This window comes from Myotis nattereri (genome assembly GCF_964212035.1).
Source record: "Myotis nattereri genome assembly, chromosome: 15".
Taxonomy (NCBI): Eukaryota; Metazoa; Chordata; class Mammalia; order Chiroptera; family Vespertilionidae; genus Myotis; species Myotis nattereri.
Genome location: NC_138090.1, coordinates 48,840,050 through 48,864,401, shown reverse-complemented (window position 1 = coordinate 48,864,401; position 24,352 = coordinate 48,840,050). Strand labels below are relative to the sequence as shown.

At 61.2% G+C, this 24,352-nt stretch overlaps 4 protein-coding genes across 5 annotated transcripts; 2 read left to right on the top strand and 2 right to left on the bottom strand.

Annotated features, from left to right (window-relative positions):
* Window positions 1-130: 130 nt before the first annotated feature.
* Window positions 131-9,323, bottom strand: SPHK2 (sphingosine kinase 2). 2 transcript variants are annotated; one of them, XM_081106911.1, is made up of 7 exons: window positions 9,306-9,323; window positions 7,969-8,114; window positions 3,470-3,944; window positions 2,549-2,698; window positions 2,356-2,450; window positions 2,149-2,264; window positions 131-1,770 (listed from the first exon to the last, which is right to left on the bottom strand). In XM_081106911.1, exons 2-7 carry the CDS (start codon window positions 7,999-8,001, stop codon window positions 675-677), a joined length of 1,965 nt encoding a protein of 654 aa, XP_080963037.1. In that variant the 5' UTR covers window positions 8,002-8,114; window positions 9,306-9,323; the 3' UTR covers window positions 131-674. The 2 variants fall into 2 exon arrangements, with proteins under 2 accessions (XP_080963037.1, XP_080963038.1); XM_081106912.1 differs by lacking the exons at window positions 7,969-8,114; window positions 9,306-9,323 and adding an exon at window positions 5,261-5,468.
* A 417-nt stretch (window positions 9,324-9,740) lies between these two features.
* On the top strand, window positions 9,741-13,560 carry RPL18 (ribosomal protein L18). The gene is made up of 7 exons (XM_081107837.1): window positions 9,741-9,900; window positions 11,017-11,103; window positions 11,431-11,538; window positions 11,924-12,022; window positions 12,619-12,742; window positions 12,931-13,000; window positions 13,445-13,560. Exons 1-7 carry the CDS (start codon window positions 9,898-9,900, stop codon window positions 13,518-13,520), a joined length of 567 nt encoding a protein of 188 aa, XP_080963963.1. The 5' UTR covers window positions 9,741-9,897; the 3' UTR covers window positions 13,521-13,560.
* Window positions 13,561-15,458: 1,898 nt separating this feature from the next.
* Window positions 15,459-24,242, top strand: FAM83E (family with sequence similarity 83 member E; the record flags this gene model as incomplete). Its single annotated transcript, XM_081106835.1, has 5 exons — window positions 15,459-15,926; window positions 16,872-17,039; window positions 17,424-17,548; window positions 21,413-21,857; window positions 23,435-24,242. 5 exons carry the CDS (start codon window positions 15,459-15,461, stop codon window positions 23,708-23,710), a joined length of 1,482 nt encoding a protein of 493 aa, XP_080962961.1. The 3' UTR covers window positions 23,711-24,242.
* On the bottom strand, window positions 19,604-20,243 carry SPACA4 (sperm acrosome associated 4; the record flags this gene model as incomplete). Its single annotated transcript, XM_081108313.1, has 1 exon — window positions 19,604-20,243. The coding sequence occupies exon 1, from the start codon at window positions 20,060-20,062 to the stop codon at window positions 19,604-19,606; it is 459 nt and encodes a 152-aa protein (XP_080964439.1). The 5' UTR covers window positions 20,063-20,243.
* Window positions 24,243-24,352: the final 110 nt, after the last annotated feature.

The following is a 24,352-nucleotide window of genomic DNA, read 5'->3' as shown; positions in this document are numbered from 1 at the left end:
GCCAGGGGGTCACACTGGCCGCGGTCTGTGGGTTCGTCTGGGCTCCGGGCCGTGAAAGGCAGGAGCTGCTGCAAGTGCCGACCCTGACCCCCTCCCACGGGCTGCCGGACGGAGGCAGGGGCGAGGGTCTAAGAGGAATGTAGCGACTGCCTTTATTGCATAGACCTTTTCAATTGCTTTGAAGATTGGGGTCTGGAGACGCACAGGAGACAGAAAACGGTAAATGAACTTCCCGCCCGCGCGGACGGGGCGGAACCTTAGTGCAAATGTGAGCGTTGGCCCAGGGGAACCTGCCCCTCCTGGCCAGTTCAGTGGAGGCACCGGAGTGGACAGGGCGAGACCGGGCCCTGGCGGGCCAGCCCGGACGCGGTACGAGAGGCTCCGCTCCCAGCCGACCTGGTCTTCCAGCAGCTGGAAGCGAGGGTCCGGACTGAGCTGCGCCCTCATTGGCCAGGCACTACCCTCCCGGGCGGGCCCACTTTCCTGTGGCCCTAATGGCCCTCACCCCCCTGGCATTCGGGCCACCCTCTAGCATCACCACTGGTCCCTGGGAGGCGGGCACAGTCCTGAGACAGGGGCTCCCCTGCACGTGGGGCCTCCGACCTAACTAGCAGCCAGGCCCCGCCCCCTTGGAATGTAGGCCCCGCCCATTAGCAGGCTCCAAGTTTCGAGGTTCAGGGCTCTCGCCCAGGGCGGCCTGGAGGCCCAGTGAGTAGCGTACCTAGGCCCGGATGCACCTGAGCCTGCAGGGGCCCGTACTCCACCTGCTCCCCATCCACCGTGAGCACCCCGCGAGGAGTGAGCGGCTCGAGGCGAAAGGCACGCGCTGCGGCATAGCCCAGCTGCGGGCAGCCCAGGCTGAAGTGGCTCCCGCGCTCCATGGCCAGGAAAAGGCGCAGCAGCGCCGCCCGCGAGATGCCGCCGCGCACCCAGCACAGGTGCACCAGGCCGTCATCAAAGCGCGCGTGGGGGACGGCCACGAGGTCAGCCCCCAGGTGGCTGGGGGAGATGGCCAGCATGAGCACAAAGTCCCCCTCCAGCGTCACCCAACCTGGGGGTAGTGGGGTGCCCAGGGGAGGAAGCAGGTGGTCTGGCGGGCCTCCAGTAGAGATGGCGACTGGGTCACCATCAGGGGTGGGAGGCAGTAGCCCAGAGGATGCTGGCATTTCGGGTGCCCCCTCGGTGATGGGTGAGAGTAGAGCTGATCTGGGGGAGCCAGGGGGCGAGGGCAGCAGTGGGTCTGGGGACAGTGGAGGATCCCCAGCGCCGCCCCAGTCCCTGGCCAGCTCTGGGCCTCCACCATTGAGTGACAGGACGGGGAGTGGTTCCGGGGAGTCAGGGGAGGTCAGGGCAGGCTGAGGCAGTGACAGGGGCAGGTCAGACACAGAGCGATGAAGGGGTGAGTGGGCCACGGTTCGAGCTGGGACGGGGGCCAGGGTCAGCTCTGATTTGGCACGGGGCAGGCCATGGGCGGGGGCGGGTGAGGCAGGCTCCACGGTGGCAGGTAGGTAGGAGATGCGTCCACGGTAGGTGTGCAGTGCGGCAAGGCCCAGCACCGTGCCCAGTGTGAAGCGGGCACTGCCCAAGGCCCTGAAGCGCTCACTCTGGATGTCCACGTCTGACACGAAGCCCCAGGCCACAGACAGGAAGGAGAAACAGCGGGAGCCCGAGGCCAGGGTCACAGAGAGGAGGTCCAGTGGGCGGCAGCCACCCCGGCAGAGCAGCAGAGAGCAATTGAGCAGCAGGTCAATGCCCAGGGCCTGCTCAAACCTTCAGAGCCAGAGACGGATTGACAGTGAGGAAGAGTAACAGGGTTCGGGGGAGAAAGAGTGCAGAGTGGGGAGGAGACAGGCAGACGGCAAGGGGACCAGGCCGGCCTTGTCCCCAGGCCCACCCACAGCCATCTGGCCACCTCCAGATGGACTCTTCTTACTGGGCCAGGTTCCTTCTCCATCCATCCCACAAGCACTCACTAAGTGTCACCTGTGTCCCAGGCACAGTTCTAGGCTCTGGGGATACTGGGAACAAGACCCGCAAACATGCCAGGCTGATGAACCTGACAGTGGACTGGCAGCGGGAGGGGAAGATGTGCCCGGCCCTCCTTCAGGGTACCCCCAGGCTCACCGGAGGCAGGAAAAGTCCACCTACCCCCCATGCTGGTTCACAGCTCCAGCCAGTGCGTTGCCAGAGCCACAGGGGAGGATGCCCACGGGCGTCTTCATAGCCTCTTCCCAGTCAGGGCGATCGAGGAGTCCATTCAGCACCTGGAGGGCCGGAAACCAGACACCTGGGTACTGATCCTGGCCTCCACAGCCCCCCTCCCCCAGGGCTCGGGGCCCAGGCCTCCTGCCCTACCTCATACAGCAGCCCATCTCCCGACACTGTGACGATGCCATCCCACTCGCTCAGGCTCAGTCCCTGGACCAGCTCCCGAGCATGGTTCTGTCGTTCTGATGTGGGAAACCAGGAGGTGAGGCAGGCTCTTCCACCCCCAGGACTCGGGAGTTCGGCCCCAAGCCCTCACCTTCCGTCCTGACACCGCCCTTACCTGTCTGGATGAGGTTGAAGGACAGCCCAGCTTCGGAGATCATGGGCAGCACGTGGTTCTTACACAACTGCCAGGCCAGGCCCCTCCCACCAAAGGGATTGACCAATAGAAGCAATCGGGGTGGCCTTGGCAGAAGATGGGAGGTGATTTCTGCAGAGAGAGGGGAAGGCGTCGGTAGAGGCCAGAGACCCAGACCCCTGACCTCAGAAACAGCAACTCCAAACAGCCCCCAGTAGACGGCTGGGGGGCGGCACCAGAGCCTCGTTCTTTTTGCCTCCCAGGCTTCACGTGCCCACGCCACCCCCTTCTGAGACAAAGACAGGGCTTGGGTGTCTAATCCCAGTGCCCTTTGGACCCACGTGTGGGAGGAAGGAGAGCTCCGTTCCTCACCAACAACACCCAGATCCCAGATCAGGTTGCTCCACTCTGCGAGGCTCCATGACTGTCACCATCCCTTAGGACCGTCCCCCAGGCAGCCAGCGGGACCCTGGAGGACCAAGTCCCACCAGATGGGGACTCTTGAACCCTGACCTTCCTGTGCCAACTGAGGCCCCTCGGGTGGGGGTCCTCCGCCTGAAAGCCTTCTCTGGGCCCCCCTCGGCTAATGCTCTGGCTGCCACTTCTGGGCGCCCTGGGTGGTGACTGATCACGTCTCGGTCTGCTGCTCTCATCGGCCCGGGAGCCTCTGACTCACCCGTGGTCGGGACCCGTGGAAGGGGAAGGAAGAGACAAAACCTAGCGAGAGAGCAGCAGACACAAATAGCTTCCTGCGGCCCGTGCTTTCGTTCCTCCTGTAGCCTAAGCCCGTCTGGTAGCACTTCCATTACAGACTCACAGGCATTCCACAGACACACAGAAAAGTAGACAGAGATGCCCGCAGAGGGAGATGCGCAGAGACTCCGAGCTTGCCCGGGACCTCACCCCCGTTCCCAGGCAGCTGCAGTCCACGGAGCAGACACGTGAGGACGGTGGCCCAGCGCTGGACCTCGGCCCGGTTCTCCTCATAGGTGGCCGCCCCGTCCGCCCCAAAGGTACGCGTGGCCCTGCGCCGGCCCCCACGCCGGCCCCGAGGATACGTGTAGATGCAGAGGTAGGCCGCCGGGTCAGAGGGGCTGCGGCTGCGCAGGGTGCAACAGCCTGAGACCTCGGCCAGCAGGACCAAGCCGCCCCGGGGCCTGGCTTCGGGCTTCGGGCGCAGCCGCTGGATGTGCAGCGCCTGTGGTGTGAGAGTGAGGGCGAAGCGTGGGCCTCGGGCTGGGTAGGAGCCAAACTCGCCATGCAGGAGTGGAGTGCTGGTGGCCAGGGGTGACAGCGGCGGCGGGGCCATGGCTCCAGCCCTGTCCTGGACAGTCCTAAGCCTGGGGCCCCAGCTCCAGCTCAGCTCCTGCTCTGGCGTCTGTGGGAAAGAAGGACAAGAGTCAGAATCCAGGACCCCTACGTCAGGTAGAGGAAAATAGGCAGGGCCTGTGGACAGGGAGAGACAATGAGGAACAATCACAGGTGCACCGCAGACAGACAGGCCCAGACAAGTGTGGGGAGACCCCGAGGCAGCAGGGAAGGCATCGGTTGGACAGGAAAGCCAGCATCCCGGAGGGTCCACACCCAGGCATGCAAACATTCATTCATTCATTCATGCATCCCCTAAATAATTATTCAGTACTCCCCATGTGCCAATCACAGTGCCAGGCCTAGCAAACACAGCAGGGAGCAAAATGGACAAATCCCGCTGCCTTCATAAAGTTTATGTTTTAATCAGAAAACAGAAAAACAAGATAGAGAAAGACAGTGTGTTGGATGATAAGGGCTTTGGGGGAAATCAGGCAAAAAGGGACATGCAGAGGCAGAGAAAAACAAAACCCACACACCAATCACCTCCAGATGGAGAAAGGAACAAGGGAGAGACACCTGGACACGAAGAAAAAAAAGGGGGACGAGATCTGAGAGCCAGAGAAAGGCTGAGAGGAGACAGACAGCTTAATTAAATGAAACCAGGCTGATGCAAGACACTAAGGGGAGCGAGAGCGTAGGGTCGAAAAGACAAGGGGGGGAAGAAAAGAGAAGACAGAGGCAGGAGGTAGAAGATGCCGACACCAGTAACGACTGAGAAAGGGATGGCCGGCGGAGGGACCAAGGAGTCCGAGAGCCACAGGAGCCACATGCAGGCACCTGCAAGGGACAGGGTTTCCGAGCTGGGCCCTGAGCACTGACCTGGGCATCTGGCTGCCTGCTCTGCAGGGAGGGACCCGGAGCCAGGCCTGAGATCCCCTCCCCAGCGGCTCTCCCCCTGCCCTCGGCCTGGCTTCTGCCGCCTCCGCCTCCTTCCTCACCTTTGTTCCCCTCTGCCCCGCCCACCCAGCCACCTGCCAGTCCTGCTCCTCAGCTGCCCCAGACACACCCCCATCTGTGGCCTCACCCTAGGGAGTCACCTCTGCCCCCTGCCCTGGCAGCTCCCGCAGGCTCCTCCACCCCACCCCAATTCAGGTGCCCTAGATCTCCCCCAGTCCTGGGTCCGAGTCCCCTGTCTCTACTCCGCAAGTCTCTGGCCTGGTTTCCATTCTCCCCACCCACCCCCGCAGGTACCCCAGACCCGGGCCTGGGTCTCTATCCATAGGTCTCCCAATCCATAAGCCTGAGTCTTTGTCTCCGGTTCCCCATGTCCGGGGCCTCCTCTCCCCCACGCCCCTCCCCGATTTCCACCACCCGGCCCCAGACCTGGGTTTCCATTCCTGGATCCTTCAGCCCCGGTTCTGCTTCTCCATCTCCATCCCACAGCCCTGGTACCCCAGTCCCGGGCCTGCGTCTCTCCGTTCCTCTTGGTCCCACGGCCCCCTAGACTCGGGGCCCTGCCCGGACCCCCGCAGCCTCCTCCCAAGCCTGGTCCTCCTCCAAGCTGCCCCTCCAGTCGGCACCCACCGCCCCCATCTGACCCTGGGGTGTGTGGGGGGGGCGGGCGGGGAGTGTGGCTCCGCTCAGCCAATGGCCTTGCGGCTGGCCTGAGACGCACCAATGAGGGGGCTCGGGGGGCGGGCCCAGCGACGAGAGGCGGAGCGCTCGCGAGACCCGCTGCCATTGTAGTTGAGGGCACGAGCGCACCTCGCCGCTGTCACGACTCCACCGCCAGGGACCAGGCGCCATGTTTGTTGAGGGCACAGGGGCCGGTCCAGCCAAGGGATTTAAGAGAGAGGTGGGGCCTGGAGGGAGGTCTTTAGAGGCTGATAGAGGGACGGACCCTAACCCGGGCAACAAAGACCCAGAGGCACGCAAAGGGCGTTAGTAAGAGACCCAGAGGAGCAGTGCGAGGCCATGGCGGACTTGGAGAGAGAGTGTTGTCTCTTAAGATAGAGTCAGCCCTGGCCGGTGTGGCTCAGTGGATAGAGCGCCGGCCTGCGGGCTGAAGGGTCCCGGGTTCGATTTCCGCCAAGGGCACATGCCCGGGTTGCGGGGCTCGGTCCCCAGTGGGGGCGGGGGGGGGGCGCGGCTGCAAGAGGCAGCCAATCAATGATTCTCTCTCATCACTGAAATCAATAAAAATATATATTTTTTTAAAAAGATAGAGTCAGGCAGACACAGAGAGATAAACAAAGACAAAGACAGTAGAATTAAGAATGTGCAAGGTTAAGACTCAAGAAAACCCAGAAGCCCTAACCGGTTTGGCTCAGTGGATAGAGCGGCGGCCTGCGGACTGAAGGGTCCCGGGTTCGATTCCGGTCGAGGGCATGTACCTTGGTTGCGGGCACATCCCCAGTAGGGAGTGTGGAGGAGGCAGCTGATTGGTGTTTCTCGCTCATCAATGTTTCTAACTCTATCCCTCTCCCTTCCTCTCTGTAAAAAAAATCAATAAAATATATTTTTTAAAAAAAGAAAACCCAGAAAATGACAGAGAGAGAGGACTGACACTTCTGGAATGAAAACCAGGGAGGAGAGGCTCTTTAATTCACAAATTATTAATAAGCCATAGGGATGCATTGTATAGCATGGGGACTACAGTCACATATTGTATTAACTCTGTAGGAGTGACAGGCGGTAACTGGATGTGTGGTCATTTTGTAATATGTGCACCTGGAACTAATGTAATACTGTATGTCAACTTTTTAAAATGTCACAAACTATTTACCTTGGGCCCAAACCAGAGTGGCGCAGGACATAAACTTCCGCCTAGTGAGTGACTCAGTTACGTGACAAGACAGAGACACGGAAGGAAGATGGGAGATACAGTGTCTGTGAGACCACTAGGTCAGGGGTGAACAGGGAGGGAATATTTTTTAAAAAAATGTTTTTATTGGTTTCAGAGAGGAAGGGAGAGGGAGAGAGAGAAACATCAATGAGAGAGAATCATTGATGGGCTGCTTCCTGCAGGCCCCCGACTGGGGATCAAGCCAGCAACCTGGTCGTGTGCCCTGACCGGGAATCGAACCCGGGACCCTTCAGTCCACTGGCCGACCCTCTATCCACTGAACCAAACTGGCTAGGGCCAGGGGAGAGAATATTGAAGGCTCAGAGGCTGAGAGGAACCGAGACCAAGAGACAGAAAGCAAAGATGTTGACAGAGCCGAAACCGGTTTGGCTCAGTGGATAGAGCGTCGGCCTGTGGACTGAAAGGTCCCAGGTTCGATTCTGGTCAAGGGCATGTACCTGGGTTGCGGGCATATCCCCAGTGGGAGATGTGCAGGGGGCAGCTGATCGATGTTTCTCTCTCACTGATGTTTCTAACTCTCTATCTCTCTCCCTTCCTCTCTGTAAAAAATCAATAAAATATATTTTTTAAAAAAAAGAAAGATGTTGACAGAAACAGAGAGAGGCAGCCCTGGCCGGTTTGGCTCAGTGGACAGAGCGTCGGCCTGCGGACTGGAGGGTCCCAGGTTCAATTCCGGTCAAGGGCATGTGCCTTGGTTGCGGGCACATCCCCAGTGGGGGGGTGTGCAGGAGGTAACAAATCAATAAAATATATTAAAAAAAAAAAGAAACAGAGAGAGGCAAAGATCTGGCGAAGGTGAAAGAAATCAAGGCAAGAATAATATCGGGAGATGTAGAAACAGACAGAATTGTAGAAAGAAAGGCACCTGCTAAAGGAGGGAGGGGCGGAGCTTGCTCTCTAGAAGGAGATGAATGGAGGAAGGAGTTCACTTATGGCCCACAATGTACCTGGTGTTCAACCCAGAGTAGCAACAGCACCAGGTAAGATGCATGCCTGCCAAAGGACGACCCAGAGAGAGAGGAACAGAAGCCCCGTGAGACCGAGAGACAGGGACACAGCACTTGAGCTTGGGGCCCAGGGAGAAAGGCAGGCAGACACACGGACCAAAGAGGCTGGGACTCAAAGACAGAGAACCAAGTTACAGAGATGAGGGCACAGGGAGGGGCCAGGAGGAGGAGGGAACTGTCCCCTGGTACGGTGACCTTGACTGTAGATAGACCCTTACCTGGTCCACACTCCTCTGCTGGGAGATGTCCATTCGCCTGCCAGCCCTCTGCTGTGTTATCGACAGGACGCTGGGCCTGCGTGGGAGGCCATGGGAGGGTGGTACCGTCAGGAGTCAGGCCTCATGGTTCAGCCCGGCCCTGGGCGCTGTGGAGGAGAAGTGAATAAGTAGGAGTATCAAGGGCAGACGACAGGAGGCCAGGCTGGATGGGTTTGAAGCCCAGGGCCTTTCCGAAAAGGGAGAAACGGAGAAGAGGTCAACTTTTTCACTGCCCCAACCAGTTCATCATGTCTGGGCCAATCAATCAATAGGGGTGGAGCCTATTTTTATTATTTTTTTAATCCTCACCTGAGGCTATTTTTTTCCACTGATTTTTTTTAGAGAGAGGGAGAGGGAGGAAGGGAGAGAGAAAAACACGGATACTAGAAAGACACATCAATTGGTCGCCTCCCACTTGCGCCCAAACCGGGGGCCTAGGGGTTGAACCTGCCACCCAGGTATGTGGCCTTGACCGAGAATCGCATCTGTCACCCTTTGGCCCTTGTGCTGACGCTCTAACCACTGAGACAAACTGGCCAGGGCCTAATTTTTATTGAGCACTTCTTATGTGGGAAGCATTGTCCCATGCATTTTTACTAACTTATACAACGCAGGAGAATATCCTATGTGCCAGGCCTATGGTCACCCCCTCTTTGTAGATAAGGGAAGTCAGGCACAGAGAAAGTTAAATGAGTTCCCCAAATCACTGTTATTGGAATTTTAATATTCCTATGTCTCTGCTCCTCCCTGGATCTCCTTTTCTCGCCTCTTTCTAGGTCCCCTCACCCCCCCCCCCAAGGCCAGTGTTTGTCCACTACCCTTCTGGGTGCCTCTTCCTTCTCCCCTCTAAGTCAGCGGTTCTCAACCTGTGGGTCGCGACCCCTTTGGCGGTCCAACGACCCTTTCACAGGGGTCGCCTGAGACCATCCTGCATATCAGATATTTACAACACGATTCCTCACAGTAGCAACATTACAGTGATGGAGAAGCAACGAAAATAATTTTATGGCTGGGTCACAAGGTGAGGGACTGTATTTAAAGGGACAGAAGGTTGAGAACCACTGTAAGTCTCTCCTCCCCGCTCAGAAATTTTTTTTTGCCCATCCCCACTCTCGACCCCACCCCCAAGCCCGAGACCTCAGTCGGCCTCCTCTGCGCTCCAGCACCGTGCACATCCCTCACCACGAACCCGCTGGGCCATTTGAATCTCTCTGGCTGAGAAAAGCCGCCCCCCCCGGTGGCAGAGGCTGCAGAGGGATCAGGGAAGGGCCCTCTGGGGGCAGAGGGAGCAGCGACACCTAAAAGGTAAAAATGCAGGCTGGGCTGCAGCAAGGAAGATCTCGGGTTAGACCTCCAGCAGGACTTCCCAAGCTGCGGCCGCGCCTGGAAGCACAACACCCGATAAGACAGTCTGATAAGGAAATGACCCGAGTGCGGAGTCAGAGGTTTCCCCGCGGTCTAGACCAGCCCCTCCTGCCCCGCCTCCTCCTCGCCAACATTCTTCCTGCCCAGTCCTCCTGAAGTCACAGAGAGGTTGTCGGCTTCGGGCCAGAGAGTCCCGGCGCGACCAGTCCTCCCAGGTCCGCGCGCGACATCTGTCTCGCTCCCAGATCCCTTTCTTCCGGAAGAGCATCGAGACCAGGGCCTGGGTAGGGCTAGAGAGGCCCCGACGTGCTGGCCCTTTTTCCTCTTTGGTTGTCCCGCCCCCCCCCCTTATTCCGGAAACGCCTATCTAGCCGTCCGTCCGATTCACCATAGAGAAGCCCTATTCGCCTTAGCGTGCCGGGGCGCGCTAGTGTGACGTCACGTAGGCGCCGCTCGCTGCAGGCTTTCCCCGCCCACCCGGCGCCGCTCTCTCTTTCCGGACCTGGTGGAGCAGAAGGCGCCATCATGGTGAGTGCGCTTTGAAGGCGTCTGGGGCTGGGCCATCCGCCTCCATCCACCGCGGTTTCGGGCTGGGGGCGCGCCAGTAGAAGGCAGGGGCTCTGGGGGATGTCCGAAGGAGGCGATTCCCGTGGTGGCGGGGCTATTTCGGGGCCCCCGAAGAGCAGGGATGCGTCAGTCCTGACAGCGTCCACCCCTCCCGTATTTCCCATGATAGCTCCCATTGAATAGATGCCCGAGGTGAGGTACGAGGTGGCTAAGTGATACCACCGGGGTCGAAATGCCAGGAAGTGGCGGAGCCAGGATCCTAGGCGCTGGTGCCACAGCCATTCAGCCTCCGGCCTTCTGCCGCCCCTGCCCGGACCTGTCACTCCCCAACCCGAAAAGCTGGGTTCTGGGGGGCTGTCGAGCGTCCCGAGCCCGGGTTTGGGGACAGGCAGGCCTCCGTGCGAGTCTGGGCCCCCCGCCCGCCCTGTGATCTGGCTCCCCCGGCCTGTGCCCGACTTGCCCCATCTTTTTAATGGGAGCACAGCAGTCCTGCCTCTCAGGTTCGAGTTTGGGGAGAGGTTGTGTGACGTGCTCACCATGGACTCGTGCATAAGTGTTGGTGAAACGGCAGCTGGCATAACAGTCTGCAGAGGAAACCTCCCCGAAACAGGCCGGGGGATCGTGGCCATGGTGGCCCTTCCTGCGTTTTCTTAACGCTCAAGTGGGGACCTTCTCAGTAAAGGTTCCTCCTTAGCGCCGGCCGGTGGTGGGACTGTTTTCTTCAGCCCTTCTCCATGCGTGGGAGCAGCATCGAGAACTTACGCGCCTTATCGAAAAAGTCAAGTTATAAAGAAATAAAAATGTTGGCTGAGTCAATGTGGCTTCTGTGTTAAAACTTACCGCAACGGGCTGGGTGCCACGTAAAGGCTTTGCATGTAGGATTAGCCCCTTTGTACAGGGGGGTCCTTTTGAAGTCCAGAGATTTGGAGCGACTTTCCCGGGGGTGGACCTGGGATTTGTTGTGTCTGCAGGGACGGGGGCTCTGGCTCCCTCTGGGAGAAAAGCATTGGTAACGGTCACGGGGTGAGTAACCTGCAGCTCACAGTGGGGTCTACGGCCCCCCCCTTTACCCTGCAGGGAGTCGACATCCGCCACAACAAAGACAGAAAGGTTCGGCGCAAGGAGCCCAAGAGCCAGGACATCTACCTAAGGCTGTTGGTCAAGGTGAGGTGGGGCCCGGGGGCCCTTGGGCAGGGCCACCCCAAACCTGCAACGTCCAGGGCTTCCATGCTCGTGTCGCTCCGGGCTCACATCTCAAGAGCTTCTGGAAGTTCGTGCTTCCAGCTTCTGTGTTGTGTACAGCTGGGGGGTTGGGGGTGAAGGGGGGTGAGGATTTTCTGGGGCCCTGACCAGGATGGACCTGGGCTGGCTCTCCCTGGAGCTCCCTGAGATCGGGGAAAGCCAGAAGGCATTTGTTTGGCCCTAGAATGTTGGGAGGCAGGGGAGTCTGGCCTGGAAGTTCTCGTTCCTCATTTTCCCTTTTCCCTCCAGCTATACAGGTTTCTGGCCAGAAGAACCAATTCCACCTTCAACCAAGTGGTGCTGAAGAGGTTGTTCATGAGCCGCACCAACCGGCCGCCTCTGTCCCTTTCCCGGATGGTGAGGGGCTGCCAGGGGGACAGAGCAACTGGATTGTGTCTGGAGCTGGGCTCTGGGAGGGAGGGTGGGCTTGGAGCTCTGACCCTCGGGTTATAGTTCAGTTCAGCTGGCTTGGCTGCTTGGCCTTGTGAGGTGGGGTGGGGTGGCTACAGTGGCTTCATGAGGTCATCCTGAGGCTTCGGGTCATGCAACACAAGTCTTAGATGTCAAGGACCCTCCTGGGGGAGGTCTGTTGAGAAACCTGGAACCTAGCTTAGGCCTGTGCTAGTGTGAGAGATGGGTGAGGGTGGGCTTAGGGCCAGCTGTCCTGGTCCTTGGTTGCCTGAAGCTGCGGGATTGGATTCAGACCCCAGGCAGGACTTAATGTGGATCTCCTCCCCCAAAGATCCGCAAGATGAAGCTTCCTGGCCGGGAGGGCAAAACTGCCGTGGTTGTAGGGACTATAACCGATGACGTGAGGATCCAGGAGGTGCCCAAACTGAAGGTGAGTGGGGAGGGGCTCTGAGTGGGGTGACGTCCTGCGTCCCTGGGCAAGCCCCTCTGGGCGCTGCTGACTGCTGGCTCTTGAGCCAGACAACCTGGGTTTGAGTCTAGATCTTTCTGTCACTTTGTCATCTTTGGACAAAGTCCTAAACCTTTTTTCTTTGTTTAATATGTTTTTTATTGATTTCAGAGAGGAAGGGAGAGATGGAAATATCAATGATGCGATCATTGATTGGCTGCCTCCTGCATTCCCCACTCTGGGGATTGAGCCTTCAACCCAGCCATGTGCCCTTGACCTGAATCAAACCTGGGACCCTTCAGTCTGAGGGCCAGTGCTCTATCCACTGAGGCCCTAAATCTTTTTATGCCTCAGTTTCCGTAAGGCGTAATGGCTTTGAGTTGCTGCCTTCTAAGGAGTTTCTGGAAGTAAAGTGATAAAAACAGCTGTTGTCCACTTGGGTTGCTCCCTCTAACAGGAGTTATAGGGCTGAGCAAGCAGCAGGGCTTCTCTGTGGGGCCAGGGCAGTGAACGTAAGTCCCAGCAGCCCCTGGCGGCCATGCGGCGGCTCTGGCTGGACCTGTCCTCTGTGCCCCTAGGTGTGTGCCCTTCGTGTGAGCAGCCGCGCCCGGAGCCGCATCCTCAAGGCTGGGGGCAAGATTCTCACCTTCGACCAGCTGGCCCTGGACTCCCCCAAGGGCTGTGGCACCGTCCTGCTTTCTGGTGAGCGATGCTTAGTCTCCATGGCGGGGCCAGGTGCCCGTGTGAGTGAGGGGGTGAGCCGTGTGACCGCTGACAGACTGGGACTTCCCCACCCCACCTCCCATCATCCTGAGCCCAGGAAAGGGCCTCGTTGCAGGAGCCCTGGGTGCTGGGTTTCTGCCTGATCTGCCCCTCCCTCCCTCCCCCAGGTCCTCGCAAGGGCCGCGAGGTGTACAGGCATTTCGGCAAGGCCCCAGGAACCCCCCACAGCCACACCAAGTGAGTATGCCAGCCTGTGCTTCAGCCCTGACCCCCGCAGTGCAGTCGAGGCCTTGCCATGCTTCCCTTTCTCGCACCAGCCAGCCTCGGGCCTCCCTACAGCTCCCCGCCTCGTCCTACCCACTCGCCTTCCAGACTCACAGCTGTGCTCCCTATGCAGCTGGTGTTAAAGGGGCAGCTGGTGTTCAACGGGCAGCTGGTTTAGGCCGCGTTGGCATCTCCCAGGTGGGGTCTGCATTTTACCCGCCTCCGGGCTCTCAGGTTGACCCCCAGGACCTGGTGCTGGCTTCACCCACTTTGCCATCTTGGCTTCCTGCAGGGCCAGGCTTGCCCAGTTGGTATCAGTACTGGGCCCCCTCCTGTCCTGTGCTGCTCTGCTAGAGGCAGCGTCACTGGCGGTGTCCCCGCTACCATCGGCACTGACCTCCTCTCTCTTCCCCGCAGACCCTACGTGCGATCCAAGGGCCGGAAGTTCGAGCGTGCCCGAGGCCGCCGGGCCAGCCGCGGCTACAAAAACTAACCCTAAATCCTATCATGTTATTAAAGGTTTTGGATGCTGATGGCCTGTGTGTGTTACTGGGGGTGGAGTTGGGGGGTGAGCCTGTGGGCCAGGAGGCGTTCGTTCGGGGGAATTGGACACCCGCGCAGGTCTCCATGGAGACGAGCCCCTCCTCCGCCAGGTGCTCCTCCGCCAGCCTTCCTTCCGCCTCCGCCTGCGGGCGCCCTCTGGCGGTCAGGTCTGCTCAGCTGCTTCAGGGCCCATGCACCTGTTGGACCATTGCAGCCCGCTATTGAGGAGGCCCCGCCTCCTTCCCAAGAGCCAGGTGTCGGGTGTTCCTGCACCTGCTTCCTGGGAACAGCCACACCCCTCTTAAAGGACCCGTGGTCCCCTCCCCTGCACTGAAGATACTGGCAGGCTTGGACAGGGAAGTGTGGAGGTGGGGCTGCTGTGGGGGCAGGTGAGGCACCCCCTTTCCTGAAACCTGAGTCTGGCGGGCCTCTGGCCTCGGGAGGCAGCCTGGTGAGTGCTCCCGGGTCGGGACCTCATACCCTGGCCCCCACACCCCAGGCCTCCCCGGGACCTGCGTGGGCCCTCCCTGTGTTTACACAAGGGGCTGGGTTCCCAGGATGCCTGGGTGAAGCCTGATGAAGGAGGCCAGTCGGCCGGAGGAAGAAGCAGAAATAAGCTCAGGCTTGAAGACCCGGATTACATTGGCCTCCCCAGAAGGCAAGAGGAGCGGCAGGGGGTGGCGGGCTGGCCGGGCAGGAGGGAGAGGGGACCTGGCTTTATTCCTCTTCCTTCTCTTGCAGGGCTAGTCGCTGTGCCCTGGAGGAGCGGGGCATCTGGGTGCTGGGATTGGAAGGCGGGGTTGCATGAATTGGGGTCCACAGGTTGGGTTAGGAGCCTCAAATGACGTAGAGTGGTCCTGTCCAACTTCCATTAGGCATAAGTATGCAGTCAGCTAGCAGGAGATAGTGGAATTCAGGCCCCCAAACCAGGGATCAGCATAGATCAGAGGACAGGCAGGGGCACCCAGTCCCGGGAGGTGGCCCTATCTAGGCTGCCCTCAGGCTAGAGGGGTTGAGGAGGTCATGGGCCGGTAATGAGACCCCCTGTGGAGCGCTCTCCCCACTAGTGGGTGTGAAGACCCACCCACTGGGGAGACCGAGCTCCTGGCTGGGAAGGGCGATGCCCAGGCTGAGGGCTTGAGTACATTTCCCCAGAGCTCAGGAGGGTCCAGAGTGGTCAGCCGGTGAGAGCTGTGAGCTAGCCAGCCAGTTGTCGGGAGAAGCATCCCCTGGACACAGCGGGGAGTTCCACGGGGTGGTCAGGCATTGAGCCTGTTGGTCTTCCAGCCAATCGAAAGGACGGCCAGAGGGTCAGTTAGACGTGCTGTCGGCCGGGGGGACACAGGCAGCCCGCTCTCCCTTTGGTGAGAGACACTCAGGTGGTTGCAGCCAGGCAGGTAGCCTGTTGCCTGGAGATGGCCAGGCAGTAGTGGGCCTTGGGCCAGGACAGGTAGGTGGTCAGCCTGACCACGCCTGAGCCCGCGGGAGGGCCGGTGGGCACCGTGTGGCCAGCAGGCTGGAGGCTGTCGTGTGCCGGAGCAGAGATGGGCAGCTGACAGGTCACCGAGTTGGGAGACAGTGCCAGGTGCTCAGCCAAACCCACATGCAGGACCACTTGTGGGGGCAGCCAGATCGTCACACAGCTGACAGCAAGGTCGGATGGCCGGCCAGCCATGGCGGCTGCAGGCTGGCGGGCAGTTGGTCTGAGCAGCGTCGGTCGGCCGGTCATTTGCGCAGCCTGATGGTCAGGACAGCACAGTGAGCCACTGGATTCCTCAGCTGCCCTGCAAGCCTGGCATAGGAAGCTGACAGGAGACCCTGATGGTCAGTGCCTGGGAGACGGCCACACCCTCAGACACCCAGCCTCAAGGTCCGCCCCGGGGCCCCCATGGCGGCCTCGCAGCTGGCAGCCCTGGAAGGAGTGGCGTCGGCGGCCGGGGAGCCGCCCCTGACGGAGACCAGCCCGGGCTTCCTGTATTCCGAAGGCCAGCGGCTGGCGCTCGAGGCTCTGCTGAGTGAGGGCGCCGAGGCCTTCGAGGCGTGTGTGCAGCGCGAGGAGCTGCGGCCCTTCCTGAGCCGGGCTGAGCTCCAGGGCCTGGCCGCCGCGGCTGAGGACTGGACGGCGGCCAAGCAGGAGCCCGGCAGCGCCGAGGGAGCCGTGGCCAGCGGGGACCCCCGCAGCCTGACCTACTGGCCGGGACAGTCGGAGGAGCCGGTGCCGGTGCTGCGGCTGGGCTGGCCGGAGGACTCGGGCTGGAAGGGCATCACCCGGGCGCAGCTGTACACCCAGCCGCCGGGCGAGGGCCACCCGCCCCTCAAGGAGCTGATGCACCAGGAAATCCAGGCCGCCTGCAAGGTGGGGGCAGGGCCTGGGGCGCCTGGAGTCCATTCCCCAGACCCAGACATCCTCCCTGCAGCTCCCGGCCCAGGAGCACCATCCCCTGGGCCAGGGATTAGCACCCAGGCCCTCCGGGGACTGTCAGGTTCACATGCCCGGACCCAGGAGTCCACACCCCCAGACTCCGTCCTCAGCCTCTTAGATATGAGGGACCCCATCCTCAGCCCTTACACATCCATGCCCCTTGGGCCTAATTTTGATCCCTCTTGTCTCAGTCATCGACCCTCCCCCCCTTCCCCACCCCCAGGGAGGGCCCGGTTGTCTCCCCTGCGGCCCCCTGGCCGGCCCCTTTTTATTTAAAAGGTTTGGTGTTTGCCAGGTCCCACGCCAAGTACCTTCCCTGGGTTAACGTGTAATTCTCACAAGGGCCCTGTGAGGTTGGGACTCACTATGCCCATTTAGGAGATGGGGAAACTGAGGCATGGGACGTTAAGTCTCCCGCCTGGAGTGGCCAAGCAGAGACTTGAACCAGGAACCAGAGCTCAGGGCTCATCCCCACACCTTCTGCCTGCAAGACCCAGGTCCCTGGCAGCCCCCCAGCCCCAGAGCTCCCCTTGCTGACCCAGCAGATCAGCCCTCCCTCCGCCCCTGGCTCCAGGGCGCCCCCAGGACCCAGGTGTGCAGGTTCCCACAGTGCACTGCGTTGCACAGGCACCCAGCCCACGCCTGGAGCAGGCCCAGCTCGGGGACCCTGTTCACCACTGTCGACATGATGACAGTGGCGCAGCCGAGCCCGGGGGTTCCAGAGAGTTCTGCCCCTTGTTCACGTGCAGGCTCTATGTAAACATCCCACAGAGCCGGGCCCTTAACCTCAGCCCTCCAGCATCTCACCGCTAGGGCCCCACCTTCTGAGGGTCCCCCAAGCCCCAGGCTCCATCCACAGCCCCTCTCCCCGCCCCCCAGCTGGTGGCCGTCGTCATGGACATATTCACCGACCCAGACCTGCTTTTGGACATGGTGGATGCTGCCACCTGCCGCTGGGTGCCCGTCTACCTGCTCCTGGACCGCCAGCAGCTGCCTGCCTTCCTGACCCTGGCCCAGCAGCTGGGGGTGAATCCCTGGGCCACTGAGGTAGGGCCTGGCGGAAGGGACCTGAGTCCCCATCCCCCTGGTGCGGGGGGCAGCGGAGGGAGACCCGTCCCCGGGGTGGGTCCGGGGGCAGCGGAGGGAGACCCGTCCCCGGGGTGGGTCCTGGGCCAGCGAGGTGGGTGCCAGTGGAGAGGGTCCCCAGGGATCTGGTGCCCATGGCACTGGGGGAAGCAGGTGGGCCTTCCCACAGGGTCCCTCTGAGTTGGGGGAACCCCCAGGAGACCCCTGAATCCCACGATTGGTGGCCCTGGGGAAGCTGGGACAGACTCTCCACAAAGTGATGGGGGGGGCGGGCAGCCTGGAGGACCCCCCAGGTGGAAGTCTGTGAGGTCTGCCTCAGCGAGGCTGTGTCCCCCCACCTCCCAGAACCTGGACATCCGCGTCCTGCGGGGCTGCAGTTTCCAGAGCCGCCGGCGACGGCAGGTGACGGGCGGGGTGCGGGAGAAGTTCGTGCTGCTGGACGGCGAGAGGGTCATCTCAGGGTCCTACAGGTACAGCCCTCACCCCACGTCCTGTCCCCAGTCTCTGAGCACGCGGATCCCCGCCCCGCCTCTGGCTCCTCGTCTGTGAAATGGGTCTGAACACCTGCCAGGAAAGGGGTTGTCGTTGGGACCGGGCTTAGGGTTGGAGCCAGGCCTGGCCCCCACCCGGGCCCTGCTACTGGCCTGGCTGGTGGCCTGGGTGTGTCTTCACCTCTCTGACCGGCTTCCTCTCTGGAGAATGGGGCCTGCAGTGTGTATGTAGGACTTTCCAAACCGGGAGGCCAGGCCTGGAGTCCCAGGCGGCCTGGGTGAGTAACGCCACCTCTCAGAGTGTCCGGGAAGGAATGAGACCTGGTGTGCCAATGGCTCGGTCCTCGGGCTGTCGGATGGCCGGCCTCTGCTCTCTTTGGGATCCGACCGCCCCTGGGCCCTGGCTCTGCAGCTTCTTAGCTCTGTGACCCGGGGCCTCCCCCACCTTGAGGAAAGCGTGGATAATGAGCAACCACCTCACTGGGTCACAGCATGGGGGGGCAGGGGCGCGGGGATCTGGGACAGACGGGCTCAGTTTAAGCCCTAGCTCTGCCAGTTACTGGGGGTGTGACTTTGGGCACCTGACTTCACCTCTGTGTGCCCCCTGCTCACCAGAATGACACGCTGAGTGACTTTAGGGCAGGGGTGGGGAACGTCCGGCTCTCGGGCCGTAGAAGTCCCTCAAAATCATTTGGTTTGGCCCTGCTTGCCACAAGACATTCGGGGAGAGTTAATTAAATGTTTGACCAAATATAGCAGGCTGATTTTTGTTTTTGTTTTAAATTCAGAGAGGAAGGGAGAGGGAGAGAGAGACAGAAACATGAATGATGAAAGAGAATCATGGATCGGCTGCCTCCTGCACGCCCCACACTGGGGATCGAGCCCGCAACCCGGGCATGTGCCCTGACCGGGAATCGAACCGTGATCCCGATTCATAGGTCGATGCTCAACCACAGAGCCACGGCGGCCAGGCTAGCAGGCTGATTCTTAAAAAATATGGTTTTACTGATTTTAGAGGGAGAGGAAAAGAGAGGGAGAGAAAGAGAGATCAAAACATCAGTGATGAGAGAGAATCATTGATCTTGATCGGCTGCTTCCTGCACACCAAAGCATCAAATCATTGATTGAGCCCACAACCCAGACCTGCGCCCTGACCGGGAATTGAACCGTGACGGCCTGGTCGATGCGGAACCATTGAGCCACACAGGACGGGACGGGCTGATTTTTAAGTTGAGAATTTTGTGTGGCCCGAGAATGATGTTATAAATATCCAAATGGGCAGAAAAAAGGTCTCCCACTCCTGCTTTATAGAGTGAGGTTTCCCGGCGAAGGTACTGCCTCTCCTGGGCTGCATCCCTGGCCTCCATCCAGTAGATGTCGGTAGCATCCCCCGTCAGGAACCTTTGCCAAAGACCCTGGTGTGTAGCCTTGAACATGACTCAGGCTGACTCAGAGGACTCGTTACAACCCAGATTTCTGGGCCCCACGCCCATCCAGCCGGCCTGGGCTGGGGCCCGAGGATTGGCCTTGCCGGCAAGTTCCGGTTTGTCGGGGACCACACCTAGAGCAGCACCAGGGCCAGGACTGAGACCTTCCAGAGGGAATCTGCCTTCCCAGCTTCACGGGAGATTCGGTGGGAGAATGGTCCCTGGCACGGAACATAACAAGTGCTTCCTACACATCAGCTGTTGTTTATTAATATTATTTTGACCGGATTTCATCGACTCTAAGGGACCACAATGAAAGGGAGCATCCTGATCAAATTGGGGAAAGATATGGCGTCTTAGAAGCAACGAAATGCAATATTACAGCCAAACCCAGGGGCGCGTCCCACCGCCAAGCCAGGCTCTGGTGTGGCAGAGCCCTGGGTCCTGGGGGGGTGGGGGAGGGGTGGACAGCCGAGAATGGATGAAGCCAGGGCCACGGGGGGGGGGGGGGGGGTTGTCTAGGGCCTCTGGCCTTTGATGGGGGGAAGGGGGGAGCAGGCAGGGGCACAAGGAGCAGCAGAGCCCGGGGTCCTGCCCTCCGCGCTGGTCACAGTCCGTGAAGCAGCCGCCGGGCGCCCAGCGCCAGGCCGGTGGCGGCCCCCGCCCGCAGGCCGCCTGCAGGGGTGGGGGCCCCGTTGCACAGGTTGCCGTCGCAGCATTTGGAGGTGAGGCTGTAGGTGACGCCCTGGTAGGTGACGGGCTCCTCGCGGCCACACTGCGCGGACTCCAGGCAGCCTTTGTTGATGACGGGGCCAAGGTCGGGGGCCGTCCCCTGGCCCATGAAGCACTCCTCGTCGTCGCCGCAGGTCATGGGGATGCCGGGGCAGTCGGAGGAGTCGGTCAGCTCACAGAACATGCAGTCCTTGGCCCCTGTCGTGCCGGGGGGCAGAGCCAGCAGCAGCAGCAGTAGCCAGCCGGGGACCACGGTGGCCTGGCGGTGGAGACAGGGCCCGAGCCGGGCCCTGGGCGCCGGGGACCTCCCGGAACAGCTGAGAGACCTCCGCATGCCCACGAGGCCTTTGCCCCTGGTTCTGGCCTCCCAGGGTCAGCAGCTGGAGTGTCCTTGGGTCGCCACCCTCCGCGTCCCTCTCAGAAGCTTCGTCGTGACCGCGGTCTCCAGCCCCAGGGTCTCAGAAGCGTTCCCGGGACAGAGACCAGCCAGCCGCTGCTGTCCGACCAGCCTTTGTGGAGCGGAATGGGGTGACCTCACAGACCCCCCCTAGGGTTCCACTGGCCACTCTGGGGGTGAGGTCATGGGTGGGCGAGGGTGTCACAATCTGAGGGGCAGGTTGGCCCGCTGACCTGCCAGGGATCAAGGTCACAGCCACCCTGCCCAGGTAAGAACGCACGGCCCAGCCTTTACCGTCCTGGCCACTCGGCTGACGGCCCTGCTGGGTGCCGGGAGCTGCGCCTGCCGGGTGCCCCTGCGAGCCCATTTCTCAGATGAGCAAACCAAGGCTCAGGAGGAGAACGTGGCGTGTCCAAGGCCCTAGAGCCGGGATTAGAGCCCAGGTTTATTTAATCCCAAAGAGGGCATTTATTGAGCACCTGCTGTGTGCAGGACCAGTGTTTACAATATTATTTTTATTGATTTCAGAGAGGCAGGTAGAAGGAGTGAGAAACAACAATGATGAGAGAGAATCATTGATCAGCTGCCTCCTGCACGCCCTACTACTGGGGATCGAGCCCACAACCTGGGCATGTGCCCTTGACGGGAATTGAACCTGGGACCCTTCAGTCTGCAGGCCGACGCTCTATCCACTGAGCCAAACCAGCCAGGGCAAGCCCAGTGCTTTAGATAGCAAGCGCCGTGATGGCAGGACTGGGAAGGGCACGGCTCACCGCAGATCCAGGCCTCTAGCGCTGGGCATGTGCTGGGCACGGTGCAGGGAGCTCGACCCACGTTCTCTCCTCGAATCTTCCTGCGTTTTAGCTCCAGCTTCCAGCTGAGCAAACGGGCACACGGAGCAGGCACAGCCAGAGCCTGGCACACAGCCAGCGCTTAACACATGGGGGTCACCACAGGAAGCAGCTGCGTCTCAAAACAGTCCCCGTGGGCGTCAGAAAAGGAACCCCATCTCGTTTCAGAGGGGGAAACCCAGGCAACCCTGTGCGAACCGGCAGAGCCCAGGTTTAAAGTCAAGTCTGAGTTCAGATGATCATTTAACTTTCTTAATGCGTTGTCCTCACAGGGAAGGCGGTCCCATTCTACAGAGGGGGATGTTGAGGCCAGAGGGCGGCCGGCTTTTCCTGAGGGCCTGGTCACACAGCCTGCCCTGTGAGCAGGTTGGGGACGGGTGATGGGGACTGGATCTCGGGCTGAGCAGAGGTCCTCACCCCCTCTCCGTGCCCCCAGCTTCACATGGAGCGACGCACGCCTGCACCGCGGCCTGGTGACCCTGCTGACGGGCGAGATCGCCGACGCCTTCAGCCGCGAGTTCCGGACACTGTACGCGGCCTCCTGGCCGCTCCCGCCGGCGCCCACCCCGGGCCCCTTCGTCAGCACCCTGGGGGGGCTGCAGCTGGCCCGCGGCCCGCACAGCGTGGCCCGCCGCCGCTCCGTGGCCCCCGTGTCGCCGCCGCCGCCTGACGTGTCGCCGCTGACCCAGCGCCTGGCCGCCTGCCGAGTCCTGGACAGAGGCGGGCGGGAGGCCCAGGCCGTCCCGGGGCCTGCGCTCAGCGACATCCTGAGGACCATCCAGCGCGCCCGGCCCCCCAGCGGCCCTCCCGCCCGGCCCAGCCGATCCCTGTGGGACCTGAGCCGCCTGTCCCAGCTGTCGGACTCCAGTGACGGTGACGAGGTGAGCCCTGAGACCCGTGGCCACCTGAGAATGACAGCAGCTGGTGGGGGGTGGAGGCGGCTAAGGCCATGAAAGGGGGAGAAGGGGCTTGCTGGTTCAAGGTCATCCCATTGGGCTCAAGGGCCCTTACTGTTTTCCGCGGGCCTACTATGTGCCTGGCCCCCGGGAGGTCGGGAAGCCAAGCTGCTTGCCTGAGTTTCTAATCACAGGGCGTTTCCTGAGCCCACACTGTGTGCTGGGCAGGGGAGTGCCGGGCGGCAAGGAGCAGAGACCCCCAAGAGCCCGGGGTGTGAATCCTGCCATGATAGACCAGCCGTGAGAACCGGGGCGGGGGTGGGGGTGGGGTGGGGCGTGGCGGGGACTTGCCGTGTTCTCATCTAGGAAATGGGCTGAGCGGTAGCTTCCTCCTCAGTTTGGTTGGGAGAAGGAGTCAACAGAATGAAATAGAGTCACATTCGCTCTTTCACTAGAAATTCCCCAAATGGAATTTATTTCACAACGTCCTCATCCCAGGTCAGCGAGGCAAGATGCTCACCGTGCACATTGTTGCGGAGGGGAAAGCTGAGGCCCAGGGAGGTTGGGTAACTTGCCAAGGTGGAAACAGGGGTCTTTCCTGGGCACCTTCCCATGCGCCAGGCCCCAGGCCAAGCGCTTTCACAGAAGTAGTTACATTTAACCTTTGCCACAGTCCTCAGAGGCGGATGTTATTGCATCTCTCCACCCATCCATCCATTTCACAGATGGGAAACTGAGGCACCGGGGAGGCTTGGGACTCAGCCCTGGTTGCCTCCCGGGTGGGGCTTTGACATTCTCTCTGCCCTGGCTTCCCAGATTCCAGTGTCATGAGCTTAGAGGGGACCCTTCTCCCCCTGCTTAGACACTTGGGGTTCAACAGGGCCTGCCCAATTCTCTGGGGGACCCTGGGCAGGGCCTCCCATGTCCCAGGCTGTCAAGGAGGCTGTTGAGAAGGTCAGAGCAGAGCCATGTGGGAGAAACAGGCCGACCTGGGGGCCAGGATCTCTGAGCTGTACCCCCTCTGAGCTGTACCCCCTCCAAGCCTCAGTTTCCCCACCTGCCAAGAGGCCGGTCCTGAGGGTGAGGGAGAAGGAGCCCAGGAATTGCCTCCCTCCGTCCCAGGGGAGAAGGGGGATGGGCAGGGCAGGGCCAAGGTCCTCGCCTCCACCCGGTCCTCTGCCGCCCTCACCCAGCATCACCTCCCTTGGCAAATATTTGCTGCCCCCACCCGGGCGGCTGCTGGCTGCTTCCTGTTCCTCCCCAGCTGCAAACTGCAGGGTCGGGGGGACACACCTCCTAGCCCCTTGGGAGCTCCGGGGGTCCCAGGCCTCCCAGCTCACCTCCCTCTGGTTCTGGAGCTCAGGGGCCTTCTCCCCTCCCCTCCGTGTCATGCCCTCCTTCCCTCACCTCCCTCTTCTGTGTCTTTCTCTCTCCTGTCTCATCTTCTTCCCCTTTATCGTCTGTCTCCCTCACCTCCTCCAGCTTTCACCTCCCTCGCCTCCTCCCTCCCTGGACTCAGCCCCCAGGAGCCTCCGCTCACCTCCTCCTCTCTCCCTCCACAGCTCAAGAAGTCCTGGGGCTCCAAGGACACCCCAGCCAAGGCCCTGATGAGGCAGCGGGGCACTGGCGGGGGGCCCAGGAGTGAGGTGGACTCCCGTCCGCTGGCCAGGCCCCAGCCCTGGGGCGGCCCCCTGCCCCTCATCCCTGCCGGCCGCCTCCACTACCTCTCCCCGACCCGAAGGAGGTTTGGAGACGATGCTGCACCCACAGCCCTGGAACCTAGGGGTGGCCGGCAGCCAGGCTGGGCCACCCAGGCAGGACTCAGGGGGCGACCCTGACAGAAGCCAGAGCCACGCCGGGCTGGACGACAGTGCCTCCCGCCTCATAGTCTGGGAAGCAGGGGGGATTTCCCCCCAATGATCCTAGAACTTGGGCAAGTCCCACGCCCACCCCAGACCTCAGAGTCCCAGTCTACAAAATGGGCAGACCGTCTGGAGGAGCTGGGATCCCAGAACATTGCACATCCTCCCCCCTCCACCCCCCTGCAATGTGAGGACTTCTCTGAGGGGAGGCCTGGCGGAGGGCCCCAGGCTGGGCTGTGCGTGGGGACCCTGGGGGGCGGGGTGTCCCTGGGGCCACCTGCTCAGAAGCCCGGGCAACTGAGCTGGGTTCAGGGGAGGAGGGACCTCAATCCAGGGGGCTGAGCTGAATGAGGAGGGACTCAGATGGGGGGGGGGGGGGGACACGCCTGCTGGGGGCGGCTCAGGGCCCTGGTGACGGGCTGGGCAGGTGCTGGGACAGTTTTATGGGCGCCGGGGGGTTAGTTGTTGGGGCTCCCTTTGACCTCTGCCCAGAATAAACCTGCCTCCTGCCCACAACTTGCATTCTCCGCAGCCTAGTGGGGGACCCCGGGGTCCCGGCCACTCCTCCCTCAGATCCAGGGGTCCAGGCCGCAGCACCCCGACTCTGGGAAGTCAGGC

Bases quoted from the DNA above. Each gene is read 5' to 3' on its own strand.
- SPHK2 (XM_081106911.1), bottom strand. From the start codon at position 8,001: ATGGACATCTCCCAGCAGAGGAGTGTGGACCAG. The intron at 2,699-3,469 runs GTGAGGTCCCGG...CTCTCTCTGCAG, and splicing joins GCAGCTGCCTGGGAACGGGG to AAATCACCTCCCATCTTCTG. The intron at 2,451-2,548 runs GTAAGGGCGGTG...TTCCCACATCAG, and splicing joins CTTCAACCTCATCCAGACAG to AACGACAGAACCATGCTCGG.
- RPL18 (XM_081107837.1), top strand. The intron at 12,743-12,930 runs GTGAGCGATGCT...TCCCTCCCCCAG, and splicing joins TGGCACCGTCCTGCTTTCTG to GTCCTCGCAAGGGCCGCGAG. The intron at 13,001-13,444 runs GTGAGTATGCCA...TCTTCCCCGCAG, and splicing joins ACCCCCCACAGCCACACCAA to ACCCTACGTGCGATCCAAGG.